Source organism: Excalfactoria chinensis, chromosome 4 (genome assembly GCF_039878825.1).
Source record: "Excalfactoria chinensis isolate bCotChi1 chromosome 4, bCotChi1.hap2, whole genome shotgun sequence".
In the NCBI taxonomy this organism is placed as follows: domain Eukaryota; kingdom Metazoa; phylum Chordata; class Aves; order Galliformes; family Phasianidae; genus Excalfactoria; species Excalfactoria chinensis.
This window is the reverse complement of record NC_092828.1, coordinates 46,936,509-46,956,843: the sequence shown is the minus strand read 5'-3', so window position 1 is coordinate 46,956,843 and position 20,335 is coordinate 46,936,509. Positions and strand designations below refer to the sequence as shown.

Below are 20,335 nucleotides of genomic sequence, written 5' to 3'. Positions count from 1 at the left end.
GAGAATGAATGGGAATCTCGGATATTGTTCCCAACATGCTCTTTTGGCAACTAGTAGCTGTTGTGAGCGGGCTGTACATCACTCTTCAGCAACTTGAAGAGCTCTTGAGCTCTGCTGCAAGTTGGTGGCTCAGCCTGTAGAGCTGCCACACGAGTGGAAGCTTGAGAGCACCATACTGAGCTTCAGAGTTGATTTACTGCCCAGTATTGTGCCTATTCCCAGGAAACAATGCCAACCTCAGTGACAAATTTTTCATCAGTAATTTTGATCAAGCAGCCTAAGCAGTCTTTAAATAGAAATTGAAGATAATCATCTAAGCTATCATTAAAAGGTTCATCTCAATCAGCAGAGCCTGCTAGCTGATTGTCACCTGAAGCCTCGCAATTAACAGAATGACTGGTGTTTTTGACCAGATAGCTGAATGTGGCTTGATTAACAGTGCTGTCTCAAGAATGGCCTTTTTCAGTATTTATTACCATCAGAACTGTCAATCCTGCATACTGTGTTACGTTGCAGAGACCTTACAATAGATATAGGTAAGTGGTTGTATGTAAAATAGGCTTTAGCTGGTCTTTGCAGATTTAAGTAACAAAGTTCAAGTACTTGAATTTTTTCATGTTCTTCATTTATTGATAAAGTATTAAATCAAAAATAAAGTTAATTCATCTGTGAACTCAAGAGACTTTGAATTTGAAATTAATGGGCACTAGGTAAAACGGGAGCAGTGAGTGAAGGAAAAATACTGTTTGTTTTGAATTGCAGCAGTACCTGATTTATTACGTGTGAACGAGCATCACACTGCTGTGAGCTGGGACTTGCTAAAGAATGTTTTGAGTGTACAGTTAGTGATCTAGCTGCTATGGTCTTGGTTTGTTTTCTTTTGTTTTGCCTCCTTTTGTGTGTACACATTAGGATTTTAGGGTTTTGTGGTGGTGTTGTTTTTTTTTTTAACCTGCTTGAATTCCACCTTGTCTGTTTTATTGCTTATATACTTAAGAGTTCTGTAGATACTGGCTGCTTGCATAGGATCCCAATTCTGTGTTTCAATGTTATAATTCCTACTATATTGAAACAAGTAATAATTTACAAAAGCTTCATCTATGTATGTTCTGTTGTTGCTGTAGTATCTGCATACCTGAATAATTCAGGAGTATATAATTTTTTTTATCCTTGATTCATTTGCACTGCTGTGTAGGACCAAATAAAGTGTGAAGCTCTGCAGTGGGATCAGCTAATACTCAAGCTGCTGTCTAGTGTAGTACATGTATGCAGTTTTCTTTGAAAATCTTCATTTATTTGTTATGCATAAACTACAAACTATTGGAGTACAAATGAGTTCTTACCTGAAGATGTTCAAGCTGTTACACTAAGGCCCACTTTGAGTATTTTTGGAGGTGGCTGGAATCAGCCTCAAGCACAGATGTGTCAGCAAAATGTAGGCATCAATTCAGTGAAGTGTGCAGTTAGATTCACTCGTAAACTGAGGTTGAATGCTGTTTAGTCTGAGCTCAGTACAAAATAGGGTATATTTCCTACCTTTTCTAAATGGTTCTTTAATATATGTTCTAAATACTTAAATGAAAATTGGACATTGTAAACAACCTTTCAAACATTAAAGGAATAAAAATAAATACTTGCAGGATATTAATGTGCTAGATGTTTAACTTGAGCTTTCATCAGTAAATGTCAATACAAGTGTAGCTGACAGCAAGTAAAATTGCATAGTGCAGAAGGACAAAGGAAAGAGTTGAATACAGTCTTAAATCTTCTAGCAAAGGGGTTTTGTTTAGCAAGAAAGAAGGCCTGCACTTGCTCTGAAGTCTATGAAAGACAATGCCATACCTTTTGATTTCATGTGAAAGTAGTGAACGTTTCATACACATATTTAGCAGATGAAAGGATGGCATCTTCCACTTCTCTGAACATCCCCTTTCCCCATTAAACTAAAACATTTTGAGTTGTTTTTCTGTTCAGAAAAATAAGTGAGAACTAGTGCTGCATTTTACACAGACAGTGGCTGCAGAAATAAAGTTGCTTGTAATAGTAAAGGTCTCTATTTACAGCTGCAATGTGGTCATGACTCAAAACTTGAGTGCATATTTTAGGTTTAGGTCTCTGTGTTATTCAGAGAATTAGTAATGTAAGACCACTGCTTCAGGCCTCTGTCTATTTGCTTAATTCATATTGCCATCAAAAATGGTAGTTGTGCATATATGGGTTAAGAAAAACACATGCCTTTAATAAATAGATGGTAATAAAAGTAATTTAAATAAGAACACAAAGGGCTGAAAGTAGGAAAATTGTGTGATTCTAATCCATGTCACAACTGGGAAATAAATATTACTATGAAAGTGAAAGATGCACTCTACTTAAATTTAAACTGATAGTAACTAAATTGCCTACTGTAGAGCAGAAAATAGGTATGGCATTAGGACTTTCTGGGTTTGAAGTCCACTTCACATCTTGTGACCTCAGTTTGATCGTCTGTGAGGATAGTTTGTCATAAAGTTAGAAGAAGGTTAAGTAAAGTACAAACTTCCATTATAAGTCACACTGTCACACATTATAATGCTAATACATAAAAAAAATCTCCAAAACTTGTAATATTTACAAGCAAAATGTTCTAGTAAAGCTAGCTATATAGGTTCAATTATCTTCTTGTTTGAAATGCATCAAGCCAAAGAAGCTTATGTAAGCCTGTCAGTTCTGACAGCCTCCTGGAGAGACTTGTAACACAGATGGTTTCTTGGCTATGTAGAGATGCAGGAGGTTAAAGTAACAACACTATGTCATAACCCCAAAGCCTCTGAAAATGACTACATTTACAGTAGATTTCATGAGGAACAGAAATCAGGAAACTTTGGGGATAAACAGTTGCTCTTTTGACTGAAAACAGCAGGAATTATATATGTTTCAGAAAATATTATTTATTAAAAAATAACTTTTATTTAAAGATAGATAAAACATTATTTTAATAATAACATCCAGATGATTTATCATGCGTTTAGAGTATTCAGACTTCAGGAGAAATTACTTTTTAAATAGATGAACCACGGATCAGGACTAAATATTTTGGCTTGTATACATTTCCTTAGTTTAAGGAAGATATAATACATATTTCATTAAAGAATGGTAAATGTACTTTATATATTATTGCTCTAATGCCCAGGTTAAATTTGCACATTGCCTATACAGTTAATTATTTTCACACACGCATGTTCCAAAAATAAAGAAATACAAAAGAAAGTAACAGCAGTAGCTAATAGAAGCAGTTAATCTTTAAAGCTAGTGTTACATGTAAACAACTATTCATTTATTTGTCTTGCAGGTAAGATTTGGTTAAAAAAAAAAAAAAAAGAGACATAACAGCCTGTTCTCTTTGAAGTGTTGAAGTCTGAAAAAGTCATTCAAGTTCTAGCTTCACATTTGTTAAAGGCAAATGATCAAAAATGTTTGTATTTTTCATGTCTAGCTAAACCACTGAAGATTTATCCCTGTGCAAGACACCCAACCACATAATCACTTTCTCATAATAATAAATTGTACAAATAACAGACAGTTTTAAAGATTTAGATGTTAAACCCCAATTAGCTTATTGCTATGATGGTACATCACTGTCCTAAGTAGCATTGGTGTCTTTTATATAAAACATCTTCACTGTGTGAAGTAGCTTGTTTTGTTCTCAGGTAGGGTTCAGTACCCCCACTTTAAATAACAGGCTTTATGAAAGATATATACAGAAGTTAGAAAGAATCCACCAAGCAACATATGGATTATACTTTCTGCAGTCTGATTTCTTTTTATTTTTTAAAATGAAGATTACCATCTCATAATGAAAGTTTTAAAGGTCTTGAAGTGTAGCATAGGCTACTGAAAAGGGAAAGAGAATAAAGTCCTCTCTGAAGCTGATGGCAAGGACAAAAATTAATTGGTTTCACTGACAGCATGGCATCGAACCTTTAAACTGGACTGTAGTTCCACAGATTTCTCAGGAAAATTTAGAATTAAAGAAAACTTAAGAAATATCATCTTCCCTATCATTCCCTCCAACCAAAAAAAAAAAACCCCAAAAGTTAAAGAAAAGAAATACTGAATGATAGACAAGTTTTCAGTTCTGTTTTAACCATGAAAGTGGAATGGTTTTATTACACATTTAATGTAATTGAATAGCAACCCAAATCCAATATTAAGATCCAGATTTGAGACATAGCTAAGAAAACTTCAGTCATGTTATTAGCTGTGGGGCAGTGGATGTCTGTATGTAGCAAGGTCATACTGTGATAGCTGTGGTAAAATTTAGAATGTACAGTCCATTGTTGTTTCTTTTCAAGCTCTGAAGAAATGAAACATGAAGCTGTACTGAAGGGCGCAGTACATTTTATTTGTTAAAATACATGTTTACATTTATAAAAGTACAAATTCAGATTAACATCCATTCCATAAGTCATATCAGCTTGAAAATCCACAGTGCTGACAGAGCAGTGACACTTATATGAAAAACAGAAAGTGGTTCATTTATTTGACTGGAAATATAACAGTGTGTCACAATATACTGCAAGTTAGTATGCAGCATACAAGCAATGTTTAATGTTACAGGTCTCTTTAAAAATTGGGATAGAGTAATCTGTAGTTTTCTTAGTTATGGGAGCTATTTCACCAATTAATCAGTGAACAGGAAAAACAAAAGTAACAACAAAAGAGAAATGACCAATGAGAGTTGTACTTATCTGTTTCTCAGGATGTCTTAACTATAACATCAAGGAATAGACTGTGTAAATGGCTTATTTTCTGCCCACTGGAAAAAGCCACACTGTTTTTCCTTTCCCAATGGGCACACGAAAAAGTTCCTTCCATTATTGGGACCAAGCTTCAGCACCATCTTCATAATGCATCGTTTGCCATGGTGGCAAAATGGAAAACTCAAGTCAGCCCACTGTCAAAAGAAAGTTTTAGGCATGGTTTTATCATATATGTTTTAAAATTAAAAAGGGAAATGGATTTACAAGAATCCTTAACAGAAATTCTTGCTACTTAGAATAGTTTGATCTCTCTGGTGGATCAGTACACTGCATGCTCTTTAATTGGTGTTAAATATTTTAACTAGGTTTTGTAAGTTTAACTGATGTTAACGCACAGCTTTCTACAAATTAAAACATCACAGTCATTATTGACTTAAATTCATATATTTTTTCTGTTGGTAGGTGACCCAGCTAAACTCTTCCCAGTCATGTACCTTCACAGTGAGAAGCTGAGACCACAGGTTGCAGTCATGAAGGCTGGGCTGCACAGCAGTGCAGCTGTGGAACCAACAGTTCATACAAGACTACAGGATGTGTGTCCTCAGAGGTTTTCAAGATTTTGTCTTGACAGAGACACAGCTGATCTCCAGATCTAAAGTTGTCCTTCTTCAACCCAGAGCCTGACCTAAAGGAGCTGTATAAGTCCCTCCAAATAAAAAATTCTACTATGCATCTGCCTTACGTTACACTGAAGCAGATTAAAAGCATTTGCACAAGCAGGTATGTTCTCAGATGTAAGAGAAGCAACTGAAACAGTAAGAGTACAGCCATGATTATACTCTTAGTTTCAATTCATTGTGAACAGATATGATCCATTAAAAGCATGAGGTAATTTTAAACACTTGTGCACAGTTACAGATGATTGGGGTAAGGTGGCTGCATGAAAAAGTGTTTGAATTAAAGCAAAAGAAAAACATTACATATTAGAAAACAGGCCAAGAAATCTTATACTTACTTGAAAATAGTTGCACTGAGATTCAGTGGGTAGAGGACAGCTATAAAACATCCTGCCCTTGTTTTCTCCGTCCTTCCTCACAATTCTGAGTTTGCAGAGGTGACCATGTTTACTGCAGCGAGGAGGGCCTGTGCTCAGTGTATGAATATCATCTGTCGAATTAACTTGAGGTTTGCTGTAATGACAGGTTACAAAATGACTTGTGCATAATGCTAAAGGGATTACCAACACAACAGCCAAAGAACTCACTCCTACTGTTATTATGGCACGCTCAGTGCACATTTGCATACAATGTCAGCTGAATAACTTACTTGCTTCCCTAATGTAGCCTATTACTCCTTTAAAGCTGAATGATTACTGAAAGTGAATAGACTAATCTAGAAGGTGTCACACCAGCTTTGCCCAGCATTAGCCTTAGTTTTAAGCTATTTCAATGCATTCCTAAATTCAGCTGCAAAACAAATCATACCACTTCTGTTTTACCACCCACCCTAAACCTCACCACATTTTAATAGAATATTCTGCTTTCAGTAGGAAAAAGATTGACTTAATTAGTCAAAGTTGAAGGTACTTTGTATGCTTCCCAGGATTTTCCTATTCTCTTTACTAAAAAATTACTGTAATGATTGTATTCTGACAAGCAGTAATCTGGCTAAGGGGAGGGAACTGTGCTGTTTGGGTGGGATAAAGTTTCTTTCTTCCTCCCTCTTGATTGAGGTAGAGATTATGTGAATGCAATACACAAGGTTTTATTTAGAAATGGTAACATGAAGAAGAATATTTATGCTCTTTGAAATACTTCTAATTCCCAGTGATGAAGTCATAGGGAAAACTAAAAAGATCAATTAGTTATATTCATTCTTGTAAAATTTTCAGCTTAGGAAATTTGTCTGGAAGATTATAGTCCTGAAGACAGCAAAGTTTTATTCCAATACCTCATTAAAACATTCTCCCTATCACTCATCAGGAAAAAAACAAAAACAAAACTCCACAAAACTCCCACATTTTGTGGTACAAAGTTTCTGTTTGTCTTCTGCAACGTGCAAGTTGGTGGCCCTTGATAATTACCTGCTATTGTGATTGATATCTAATTTATTCTTTGTGTTCTCTTATTCTCATCCCATCTACATCTTCCCTCTGTAGTCTTCTGAGACAGCAAGTAGAATACTTATTCACAGAGCATCAATGTGCTAGTAAGGTCCTGTTTCAAAACTGGTTCTTCAATAACTCAATAAATAACTTCTGTATTTCAGAACAGACACAGAACCAAGAACGCTGTAGTGGTATCGCAAACATCTTTTACATTCATCCTCCATAATTTACCACCATTGGTGAAATCTACCTTGCACTCCCATTACTGCTGTATAAGTCTGCCCAAGTTCTCCTTAACAATCCTATCACATTCTCGCATTTCTCTTCACTGGAAGTGGATGTGTCTGAACAGGCTGTGTAACTTAAAATTCAAGATGGGTGTAGCATTGAAGTAATTCCATATAGGTTAGGGAGGAAAGTTAAGAGAAAGTGACAGTAAGTTCATTAAGTTACCTTACACAGAAGTTTGTATTATGGAAAGAAGGTGAAAATTGCTAGCTGACAAATGCTTTCAACTAAAATTTACAAGTGATTCAGTTACTTTCCTTATGGTATGAGAATTCATGCATTTTAAGTATTCTAGCACCAATCCAATCTATCCAATTCTAGCACCTCTAACTTATTTTTAGATAGTTAGTCCATTTTAAGAATGTTCCATTGTCTACCCATTTCTTTTTAGGTTATAATTAAGAAACATTGAGCGTACATCCTTTTGCAAATAATGAAAGCAAAAGACTAAAGATCCTGTGTTCACACAGGGAAACCAACTTAATCAGGACAGTAGAGAAAAAAAATCACCTGTCTAATAAGTACTTTAGAAAGGAGCATCAGTTTGCATATTTGTAATCTTTCACAATAATTTCAAGATCCCTCCAAACAAATAGTGAAGGCAAGCAATGATCGGAGAACCCCTTTGGTAGAACTGTGCTAGTTTACCTATTTGAGCAAATCTTTTTTATTCATGGGAATACCTGAACTATGAACAGCTGTTCAATTAACAGCAGTACTGGACAGACGCCAAACTCAGGACTTCCAGCTACAGCCTGGAACCTTCAGTGCTTTTGAAGTCCCAGTGTAGTTTTAGTTACTCAAGAGGAAATTACCTTTGGCAGAAATCCAAAGACAGCACTGCGTGAACTCCACAACACGATATTTCATTAATCTTCAGGGATAAAGATAGTTTATGTAATTACAAATAAAACCCAAAACTTGATTATATTTTAGAATACATACCCAGTTGTTACATTATGTTGGTGAACAGACGGTACATGATGAGTTTTCTGCTTCTTCTTTAAGGGTTTGAAAGAGAAAGGCTCCTGGCAAGAAGATGAAGCCACAGAAGTTGCATTCGCTGAGCAATAATTGTCTATACTTATTCCTGAGGGGTAGACATTATTTTGATTCTGACTAAAATTGCCTTTTGGAGTAACATACTCAGAGCATCCATTGGATACTTGGATATCACCTTTCAACACTGCTTTATTACCAAGGTCTGTTAGGACAAGAGTTGTATTTCCAAATGCAGCTTGCCTGTTGATCTTTATTTCTGTGCTTGGTTTTCTGAAGTCATTACAAGGGTATTTCACAAGATTTCTATTAATGTCTGCAGAATCTTCAACATTCTCTGTCTTCAATGGAAAACTCACTGTGCAAAACATGAAATAAATACAGCGTTATTTCTTGAGGTAGAAAAGTTTCAGTACAGAATGATTATAGGATTAGCCCCTAACACCACACACACACATAACTCTAGACTGTTCCTTGGAATACACGTAGCAATTCAAAAAAGGAACAAGACTCTTGACTCAAATTCTTGTATATCCCTTCACTGAACATTTTAATCACTTTCCTACAAAAGGTGAAAGAGAATGCAAAGTTCCTCTTCAGAAAGAAAACAGGTCTCTGTGGAAACTCTGTCCACTACCTCTCTTATCTCTTCTTAATATCTAAATTCTACAGAAATCTGCACAGAAGGTAGCAATCTCTGCATCCTCTTATAGGTCTCAGTCGCATCTGCTTTCTGCCCACTGAGAGGTCTTGATAGCATCATTAAAGCTCCAGTAGGAAATATCAACAAATTTAGTCCAAAAATCCTCCTTGCTCTGTACTCAGAGTTTTGTTCACATGAAGGAATGTTAATTACTTTTCTGCACCATTGATGATTTCTCTGGCAGGTGTTTCCTGCAAATGTCTAACAGTTTTAATGAGAGTTTAAAGTATTGTATTTTGTTTCACTCTTTGCCCCAGCAAATCAAACAGTCACCACAGAGACTTGTCTATAGAATCTCCACCTGCAAACAATGCATGAAGGAGAGACACTTTTAGGGTTTAAGACAAGACAATTTCTATGATCATCCGTGTAAGACTTCCTCTAAATCTGACTTTAAATCTGATAAAGTTATATAAATACAATTCACAGTAAGTCATTTCTACAGTTCTATAGTTCTAAAACCTACACCAAAACCACAACCCTCCTTCCCCCAGGTACAGGCTCCAGGCAACCTTTCAATACCTTTGGGCCTTGAAGTCAAACAGGCATCACAAGCTTCAGCAGAAGGCTTGTTTATTAGGGTACAGCGCGTACACGTCCACTCTTCCTCACATCGCTGAGCTACATGTTCATTAGAACATGACCCCCTGCCACATGCCCAGCCAATTAGGCTGTTTCTGGTTGGCAGTTTGCTGTGAAACAGAAGAACAATGTTAGTCTTTTGTGACGTTTCCTCTACAAATTACCTTACATCACTATGTTCAGGGAGGCAAGAACCTAGAGAACAAGCAGTACAGCATGCTATACCTGCCTAACAGCATGTCACTGTAAGAGTTTGATTTTCTTCCTTACCTAGAAGGCAAATCTTTCCCAAGTAATACAAATATTCAAACTAACACTGACAAAAAGTTAACAATGAACAGAGAAACCCTGCAACACAATGTCCCCGCCTCTCTCAACTTAAATACTGTTCTCAAGTAGAGTAGCAAGAAATTCAGCAAGAAAGGACAACCACTTCTGTACATTCTCCCCCCCCCATCTGTTGTACAGAATATTTACTAGCAGATGCATGAAGAACTATTCATAAGTTGCTACAGACAGTCACGTAATCTAACACATTTCAACTTTTTTTCTTCTCATGTAAATGGCATCCATAAGGCCACTTTGTTGTCATAAAAGCCAACAGAACTGAAAATGTTTAAGTTATAAAATCTTGTGTCTCCATTTCCTATTTATTTTTTTTTTAACATTTCGGTGTCTTTTCAGTTATAACTGGTGAGATAAAGCTGTACTGCAAATGCTTCTGAAGAGTTTATCTGTAGTTACTTTATTTTAAGTTATTGTATTCATATGGTGGTACTTTAATTTATAACTGTAGTTAATATTTTAGGCACTGCATGCTATGAATGGCTAGTTTTATCTTACTATTCAAAAATTGTTAGCACGTGAAATGATCAGTTCAATGACATGCAAAATTTTAGGTACTAAATTTGTTAAGTCAAACATTTGTCTCCATAGTTGGTGAACTGTTGTGACAGACTTTTACTTACTCTATAACACTATAACTCTCCTTAACAGACATTACAGTATCATCCCCAAAATTCTGGGGGTAGATAACAAAAGAGCCTAACCAGTAGTAAAAAAACCCATTTTTAATACTTTATTAGATAATTTCTGCTACTCAGCTGTCAAGGATTCGTTATCAGGCTGAAATTGTTCAGCATGTCATTTTTGCAAGTATAATACTTCTCCCCCCACACACAACATTTTAGATAGTGAAATATGGGAAAAAGATGTATTTTAAAGAAGTTGCTTATAATGGGTATTGTCTTTATTTTGTCATTTGAGCAAAAACATAAGCTACTGGACTTAACACAGGAATCACTGAGTTAAATTCTGCAGTTTATTATCTGTACCAAGTCATTTTGATTACATGGGCTGCTTTGCAGGAAAGCCACCTAAGAGATAAAGACACTTTAAAGTGGTAAAAGTTACTGTGTAGCAGAAAGAGCAGTAGAATGCAGCAGTCTGACCATAAGAATGAAGACAGTACTGGAAACAGCCTTGCAGAGAGGTTACTCCGAAAGCAACGCCTCCTATTTATTTCTGAGGAACTACCACAGATCCAAAGAGCACAATAACACTACCTGATAGAGCAGATTATCAGCTGCAAAACACTATTTTTCAGCATAGTAACTACCAGTAGCTACCTGTTTTCATCACTGATCTTGTACAGATCTGCATGGCTGTTCAGAACATGGTTTGTCTTTCACTTCACTGTTGCCAGTGCTGAAAATAAGAGACAGTACTTCCAGAACAGCCTTCATATTTCCATATCTACCATTACAACAACTTTATTATACCATTGCTTAGTTATTTGTTTTCATAAAGACACTGCTTGTTCCAGAATGCAGAGAAAGTTACTCCTTCCCCTTGCATAATTTCCTTGTTGTGCAACTCAGTGGTCTACCTCCCTACTGTTTTTCAAGGTAATTCTCATAACTATCAAGAAAAACACCAACAACCCAGGAGATTGATGTTATCAGCATGTGAAATATTTATCTTCTATGCTGGAATTGTTTGTTTGATCTGCCCTGATAAGTGATTTTTAAGCTTTACGCAAAATCCCTTTGGCCATCTGAATCTTGAAAGAAATTTGGGAGTGAGGGTAGCAGAGTGAGATAATCTGGTGTAAAACTTCTATGTCTTCTTGTATACCTTTTAAAAAACTTTTCTGTCTTTATCCATATATACACATGCACACACACACAAATGAAAGCAAAGTTTTTAAAATGGAAATTGTGTCTTTCATGAGATTGACAGAGCTCAGTACTAAAAAGCAAGATTCTGAGGCCTCAGATGAAAATTTTCAAGAATAACTTAAGTGTGGAAGAATCTGTGAGTAAGGTGCTTTTGAAACTTTTACCTTTTGCCCTTTTGTGATATCAAATGCATTTTGTGCTTTTTCTGAAATAAAAGGAAGGCTGCTGCTAGCACAATTTACATGGAACTGAAAGCCTCTGTGGCACACTTATAGTAAAAGCTTTCCAGAAGCTTTTTACCTCTACAGCATTTGGTGCATTCTGAATTCACTTTTGCTTTTCCTCAGTTTCTCTCTACATCCAGAACAAAATTATGTAGATGTAGTTGCTTAGATATTCCTGAGGGCCTTCCTATAAGGGAGAAAGACACAGGTTCCTACTTTCTTCATGCTATTCAACTCATTCACATGTAAGCATCCAAGCTTATTATGTTTCTAACTAAGAAGAGAGAATAATTTTTCTAAAAGCTGTGAATAAATCTAAGTTGTTTTTTGTTGTTGTTATCATTTCCACACTTGATTAGCTAGTTAATAACAGAAGAGATCTTTAAAATAAGTACTCTAATCAAAGCTTCTAACCACTTTCAGCAATGGCCAAACATTATTATTATATTCTTTTTAACAAATACAAGTGAGCTTATATGTAAAACACATACTGGTTTGCATGCAGACATTCTAATTGCTATCTGTTGTTACCATAACAGCACTTTTGGGATATCAGTACCTAAGTGTTATAAAGTCATCATCATACCTAACACTGACAAGCTGGGGATCAGCCTTTTGACATCGAGAGCAGAAGTAAGTCATCCTGTTATTCACTCCTAAACGACACACAGTGATTTTCTCATTGCACTGACCACACGTTTGGCGCCTGTATACTTTGTAGTGTTTGTAGAGTGGAGCTCCAGTTTTGCGGCACTAAAATAGAACATATTTAAAACCTAAGTTACAGATACGATATAAATTATGGTAGCTTTTCTACAGCTCACGTGAAACTAAATAATAATAATAAAAAGCTGTGTAGACAGAGAGCTTAATGACTAAACAAATATATTAAAGGCATGTCCATGAGGGCTATGTCCTGTATTTCATCTTTTATTTAAAAAACTGACATTAAATCTGGTATAAGAGCAAAATATGGTGTAAAATTTTCTGAATATTGATATAAAGGAAGAAATACACAGAAAACACACAAGCATGGCATCAACAGATATATACTAGGGATCCCTTGCACTTAGACAGACCATCTAGCTTTGATTTAACACTAGTCTTCTTTGACCTGTCAGCTGCAAGAATATACTTGCAGAGCCCATGAGCTTAAATCAACACAGCATAGAAAATGAATAGGAGTCAGATTGAGCCCAGTAAAGTTGCTGAGTTTTATCCTAGTGCTCATCACACCAGACAGGTTGGCTTGTGAAATGCTAGTTGGCACAATGGCAAGATCCCCATCCCCAGGAGCTGGCAGAAAGTCATGTTAAAGTGAGAACAGAACAAACTCAAAGGGCACAGTGACCTAATGAGACCCCAAAGAGCTGACAGGTAGGCATATTTCATGAGACAGTTCATGTAAAGTCAACACAGGCATACCCCAGCTAAAACTGACAGAAGAAAAAACAATAACAAAGTCAGAAAGAACCCAGTAGAGATACAGCCAGTAATCCAGTCAGAAGGAATTACCAGTAAAGTGTTTGCATTCACAATCAAGTTCTTTTTTTGTAGAGTTCTCCTTAGAAGTCCATTTTTTATTAGTTTTGTTCCATTGGGTATAAAAACCAGACAAAAGCAACAGCTAACTATGTGAACAAAGTCCCACATATTTTGTATCTGTAAGATGTTAAACTACAAATCAAATGTGTAGAATGATTATTTCAAGAACTACAGTATACTAACATTCTATAAACAATGATCATCACTACCACATATTCATCTATTTTTGTTATGTTTTTATTCTTAACAAGTACTTAACTAGTGAATACTTGGTAGGTTTAGTTATAAAAGTTTAAGGTAGGTAAACCGAGCTACAGAAAACATAGATTATTTATTGTTAGTCTAAATGCTTGTGACATACTTATGCTTCTTAGTGTTATATGCTGATACAGAACCACATGCTCTCTCTTCATTGGTAGGCTTCCCTATGGAGTTTGGATGATGAAAATATGTCTCTAGCTAGATTAAACACTACTCTTTGGAAGGTTAACAGAAAGCAGGGATTTAAATAGACTAAAACGAATTACATTTATAACCTCTACCATTGAAAGAACATTAGAACCTTTCAGTTTTCCTCCTAGCCTACCAAAAAGAACTTTTAGCTACTCTAGCTCCTTGTCTTTTATGAAGAACTTTGAGTAAACAGACAAGCATTTCATTCCTCTGCGTGAAGCTTAAAGAAAAACATACAAAAAAGAGAAAAAGCAACAAGGTACAAGAATTAGGCCCAATTCTTTCATTCTGTTTTGGAAAGAGGAAGAGCAGCCAGGAATTACAGGGTAGAAAAGAGATCAAATCCTATTGGAGATATGGCAGTAGGGAAAAGCTTGAGTTTATCTTGCTTTATCAACCAAAGAAATTGTCACAGTTAGGAAGAAATATTGTTAGGATTTACAATGATTCACTCATATAAACATACTTCTCATTTCAAGTTTCACAAAGCTGCATTAATTGAATTCACTTAAAAAAATCCCAGGGGCAAACTCTAGATTCCAGTGTGAAGAGTGACCATTGTCACCTTACATGCATGTGCTTAACCTCTATTAATTCTGACGCATTGAGTGATTTCACAGCCCATGTACAGCAAAACTGTACTGAATTGGCCCACACACATCACTTTTCCTGTTGCAAGTGGGCCAAAGTTCAACACATTCTTACAGTCTAGATTTCTAGAGATGGAAAAGTGGGGAAAATCTGAAATAAAAAGAGAACATACAAGCAAGACTCCTATTCACTGAAACACTTGTTTCATTTCTTCTTTCCCCTGGTTGATCAAATGCAGCTGTGATGCTGGAATCGAGTTTTGGGGGTTTGTTACAAATATCGATTCATACCTTATAAAAAAGCAGGGTAAAGTCACGTGTCATTTTCACTAAGTGACGTATGTGCTCATCTGTCAGTTGGCAAACCTGCAAATAATACAAACATGATTTTTACAATATTGTTATATCAACTAACAACAGTAATGAGAAGTGTAAAGACACAAGCACTCCAAACTCCTCTGATTAGTTCTCTTAGCAAGGAAAAAATAGTACAGTTTAATATTATACACCACACAAACTCATTGTGTGAATAAAAAACAATGTACTTTGCCTCAATCATGTAAAGTATTAGCTAAAAACTTCAGTGGTCTACCTCTTTATTGACCTAAGAGTTCCTGATAGTAGAAATCATATGAGCTAGCTACTCTGAATTCACTCTGCTGGTTATACAGAGACGACTCCCCTTGAACCTAGAACTCACTTCTAAAGGATAGTCATCATATCCATGAATGCAATCATAAAACTCTAAGGTTAAAATCCAGACTGATCCTACAAAGAACTTCCAGAAATAGTATGTTTAACAATAACTCACTATTTTCACCTGCTGTTCTCTACATTCTATGTAATCTCAGTTTCCTTTGCTAACATCAGACTACTTTGCTACAGAAAAATGCATGAGCAAAGAAACCCTAGGCATTCTTAATTTTATTTATAGGCTGACAACTTAAAGGCAGCACAACCCGATGCTGAACAAAGACAGGACTTGAAGGTAAAATTAATTCCCTAGAAAAGAAGTTCCAAGCTGTAAGACAGGCTTGGTGTAATAAATGTCTAACCTGGGAGAAAGGAGCAACAATAACAAGTTCCAAGGAAAGCCATATCAAGTTCTTCCAATCAGAATGACAGAACTACAATTTAGTTAACAATGAGAAAAGAAAGATGAGAAGATAACAAAATGTTATATAAATATGTATTTATTCTCCTAATACCTTGGGATAATTAAAAAGAACCTTGATGCAATCCACCTACTTTAGCAGCTGGATGGAGACCGCTGTCAAATAGTGCTTCATTTTTTATGATATTTCCAACTCCAGGTAATACTGTTTGATCCAGTAACACATCACATAACATCTGGGTTTTCTGCTGCTTTACCTCACTTTCTGCTCTTAAGAAGCTAAACTTTGGAGAGCACACATCCAAGCTTTCCATCATTCTCACTTTCTGCTCACATTCTGTTGCATTTCTGGAAGAGAAAAACCAACAAAAATGTTTATTAAATCTTACTTATAATTTAGCAGTTTGTTTTTTTTCTCCCTTAAATCATACATGACAGTGTAACAGGTTATTATTTGCAGATAATACAAAGTGTGGAAATACCACCTACAAGAAGAGGCACAGAAACTGTATCAACCTCTCCACTGCAAGACAGTGCAATGATACATATGTAGAACATACAAGTATCTGTCCAACATACAAGAAATCATCATTGTTTGGTTCAAATTAGCTTGAAAACTAGTTGTTAAATGTACTTGCAACATGATAATCCACATTTGGACCAGCAACCTTAAGGAAAGAATGAGTTCATGGCTTCAGTAGGTTTCAACAAGAAAATGTTTTCTTAAACTTTGATTTTATTAGGCTAACTACAATCAAACTGAAGAACACATAGTTGCAAGAAAATATAGTAGAAGTTATCTCAGTCTTGCAGAAGCTTATCTGCTCCATAGTATTAAGCTTATTTATGATACATCTATACTACTTGAATTTACATGTTTTGTTTTTTTTTCCACCAAACAATTTAGAATGCTTTAAAATTAAGCTTGCTATGTTAGTTTCACTAGCAGCAGGAAGTACAGTGCTAAAGGACAAATATAGCTACATAACATTAATTAGTAAAATGATACCAATTTGCTGTCAAAAAACCCAACAAACATAACCGTGGGCCATAGAAGTTTGAAAACAGTAATTGCTACAGATACTTATTCTTGCAAAGAAGGTTACACTTAAAATTGAAGTAATGGGTTCCAGCTTGCAGATCAGAGGGCTGAATTAAATCCAAGTTTCATTAGCAGTCTTGACAATAGCTATTGAGGCTATGGTATAGAACTACTTCAGCTGCATGCAAACTGTGATACAAAAGTGACAAAATTAGGTTATCATACCAATAAACATTTTAGAAAGTTTTGATTTATTTCTTTTATTTATGATGGCTTACAGCCAAACATGGTCTGATTTTTTACTTCATTCTTAAAAGAATGTTATAAACCAAACTGTGTTTTTTTTTTTCCTCTTTTGTTTTGTTGTTTTCTGTTGTAAATTTAAAGTTGATTAGTTTCTGCTTTACCTATACTCTGCTGTCACCTCAAAGAAACAAATAATATCTTCTGTAAGCTGTATCTCCAAAACTGGTAACGCTCCATTTCTGTCTTTACTTCCATCAGGATTAACACGCATGGAACCGTTCATACCAAAGTGAATCCTTGGAAAGAAAGAAAGTTCTTATGGGTATTTAATCTTAACAATGTTTTCAAGCATTTGCTAGTCTGGATTTTACAATTATGAGCCGTTCTCACCTAACCAAGTCAGTAAACACATACATAAGTTCTAGCTATTAAGAGAAACACGGCAACAGACTACATGTTTGCAGAGATGAATTTCCAGAGAAGATCCCTCCCCTCCCTACATTCAAAACACTCCAAAACAGTTATCAGGTAGTCTTCATAATTCAATACATGCTTCTTGTTGACATGTTTTTCAGCATACTGGGATTAGAAATGTTTCAGGTGACCCACTAGCCTTATGTAGACCTTAATTCTTCAGGGAAGCTGGAAAAAGATACTTCTCCAGAAGGTTTTCTGATAAATCACACAGAATTCACCTGGTGTGAAAGGAGCGATTTCAGTCTTCTCATTGCCAACACTGTTATTAGAAGTAGTACTGGTATGCCATAAACAAAGTAATTAACATCTACCAGATGTTTTTTTTCCAATTCAAAAACTGCAGCTCAATTAAAAATTAATAAAGAAATAAAGAGAAAAATGCTCAGACAGCAAAGGAGCATAACAGAATATTTAAAGTATTCATGTTACAGATCACTAATGTTTTAAAAGGCATCTTACATTTTCTGTATTGGGAACTGGGATACAGTTAAGCAAAGGCCATGTTTGGCTGAGGGCCCAGACATTTTATTTATTACAAATTTACCTGGTACATTCAGGTACTGTCTCAGTTCTTTAGGCAAAAAAACACTGTACATCAGGAAAAGTGCAATATTTTGTAGCCAAACAAATACTTAACTACTCATATGACAAAACAGACTCAACATCTGATGTGCTTTTTTAAAGTCTCCTTGCCACTTATCAGGAAGGTTGGGCATGTTATATAATTGTAGTCAAGTCAAGGCAACATTTCAGTAGGCACTGTCTAAAGCCAACTCTTTATGTAACATCCTTATAACTTTTACTCATTAATCTTCAAGTATCTGTGACCAAAGCTTTCTTTTAACAAATCAGTTCAGTTAGTTTAGTTATTCCATCTGCATTTGCTTCTATTACCTATTGACAACTCTGAAGTGCCATTAACTAGTCAAGAAAAGTATAAACCAAAACCTTGCACTAAAACTTCCAGGAAGTTCCTTTTAAAGACTACATTCACGATCATTTCATTAGCCAAGCTTCACTACACTGTTTAAAAGAAACATTGAAATTAGTTGCCTGTCAGCCCATGGCAAGAAAAAGTAATTTATGATCATTACTATCTTAATATCAGAAAGCCTTAAGAAAGTTACAAGATTTCACTCGATTGTGTTTCATTACCTTTATTTGCTGAAATCAAGCAAAAGAGAATGCCTATTTTAATTACAAACAGAAAAAAAAGCACTAATTACACTTAGGATCTGTTATTCAATTATAGCTTGTTATATTTGTTTTGTTATTCAAAACAACAAAAGTTTTTAGAATTAGTGCCATACAACATTGTAAGTGCTTTTGTTTGATCCACTTTTTTGCCTACGAGTTCACCAGTAACACATTTCCCCCTCACAGACACTGTCTTATGAAAACCTGGAAAATATGACCATCTTAAAGCTGCAGTTAGAAGTCTTCTATACAACATTAATGGGTTCTTAAACCATCAGGACCTTTAAGTAATACTCTTTAGAATGAACTTTGAGTGATGAATCTTTTGATATACTGCAGTGACTACTATGCTGAAAGTAGTATTAAGAGATCAAAGACTCCATTACAAAGAACTACAGATAGTTACAGAGAGTTTCAAGCACTTGAAGTGAGGCTGTACAGAAGTTTCTCCATAACACTAACTTCCAAATCTCTGGACATGACAAAAGCAAGAACAAAAAGATCCCCTGAAAATGCACGGTAAACCTTCTCCTCAGCTCTTACCTCAGAGCTTTTTGATCAAAATACATAAAAAGCTCCTTTCCCAATGTTTCCACGCCCCTGAAAACTTGTCCAGTAAGGAAATCATGACTAGAGGTTCTCTCCTCACTTGCAGCAGTCTGAAAATGAGCACACAAAAAGATTAAAACAGAATGAACAAATGCTGAACTTCACAAGTTTCTGACAGCCTGTTTTCCTCACCTGTCAAGGTCCCACTGAATGGGGACTCAAGGGCTCTGAAGCTCCCTTTCAGCAGTTATTAACTGAATGGAAAAACAGGTTATGTTTTGTTTTTGTTCTATTTCCATGACACGAACATCATTTACTTTGCTTATTATTGAAATAAGAAAGCACCCACATTTCACCCTCACATCAGCTTTCCAACCCTTCCCAATAAAAGTATTTGAGTACATGGCAAGGTTTCTTTCCACTTTAATCCACTCAGGTTTAAAATAAAACAGAGTAAGAAGCGACAAGGTTGGAAAACAAACTTGACTTTAAAAATATTCCAAGTTAAATCCTTGCCAGTTCAGCACTGATAGCACAGCTGGCCTCGGCACTGTCTCAGCAGTGGCCCAAGCCTCGGCTATGATTTACAGCCCGAGAGCTGAAACACGCGAGCGCCCCGTGATGGCCATTTGCTGACGAATAAAGGCAACCCGAGGTGACCTCTGCAGCGCTACGTAGCACTGAAGGGAATGCAATTTCTCTATGAAATTAGAAGAGTAACTCCTTACTTCATAAAAGCTTAGTCCTAAGGGATACAAAGCTACAGACTAACTCGCTGATGGCTTGACTTAAACAGACGTATCTAGAACTACACTCTTAAGTTTGTTTAAACATTACCTTCCTGAGCCTTAGTCACAAGTTCTTGTACCCTGCCTTACCTACACCAGAGGGTGTATGCGTGCTGGGGGGCTCCCCAGCCTCCTGCCCGTGGGTACCCAGCATACTTACAATGAAAGTACACACAGCCCCTCGCAGCAGAGCACAAACAGATGTGGCAAACAACCCCAGCCACCCCCCTAACGAGAACCAGACCATATCGCAGCCCGTTTTACAACCAGAAGGGTTCACAAGCCCCAACAAGCCTGAATCGAAGCAAACGAGAGCGCCTTTGAAAGCCCCCCCGCCCCGCTCCTATGGACACTCAGGAACTGGAGCTCCCGCCCTGTTGCTCACCGCAGCGCGAGCTCCAGCCGGCAGAGCGCTGCCCCGCGCGCTGCGCACCACCTGGCCCCGGCGCACTCGCGCCCGCAGCCGTTCCGCGAACAGAGCACAGCACGGGCCCTCCACCATGGCGCCACCT

The 20,335-nt window shown here is 36.4% G+C and overlaps 2 protein-coding genes across 2 annotated transcripts in view; one reads left to right on the top strand and one right to left on the bottom strand.

Annotated features, from left to right (window-relative positions):
* The window catches only part of AGA (aspartylglucosaminidase), a 22,388-nt gene extending 16,753 nt beyond the window's left edge, over nt 1-5,635 (top strand). Inside the window, exon 10 of the transcript XR_011903387.1 lies at nt 5,202-5,635. The gene's annotated coding sequence lies outside the window, so the exon portion shown is untranslated. The remainder of the gene's footprint in view (nt 1-5,201) is intronic.
* Nucleotides 4,757-20,335, bottom strand: NEIL3 (nei like DNA glycosylase 3). The gene is made up of 10 exons (XM_072334729.1): nt 20,209-20,335; nt 19,030-19,145; nt 16,974-17,108; nt 15,659-15,872; nt 14,702-14,776; nt 12,409-12,575; nt 9,359-9,528; nt 8,080-8,491; nt 5,755-5,929; nt 4,757-4,933 (listed from the first exon to the last, which is right to left on the bottom strand). Exons 1-10 carry the CDS (start codon nt 20,323-20,325, stop codon nt 4,757-4,759), a joined length of 1,758 nt encoding a protein of 585 aa, XP_072190830.1. The 5' UTR covers nt 20,326-20,335.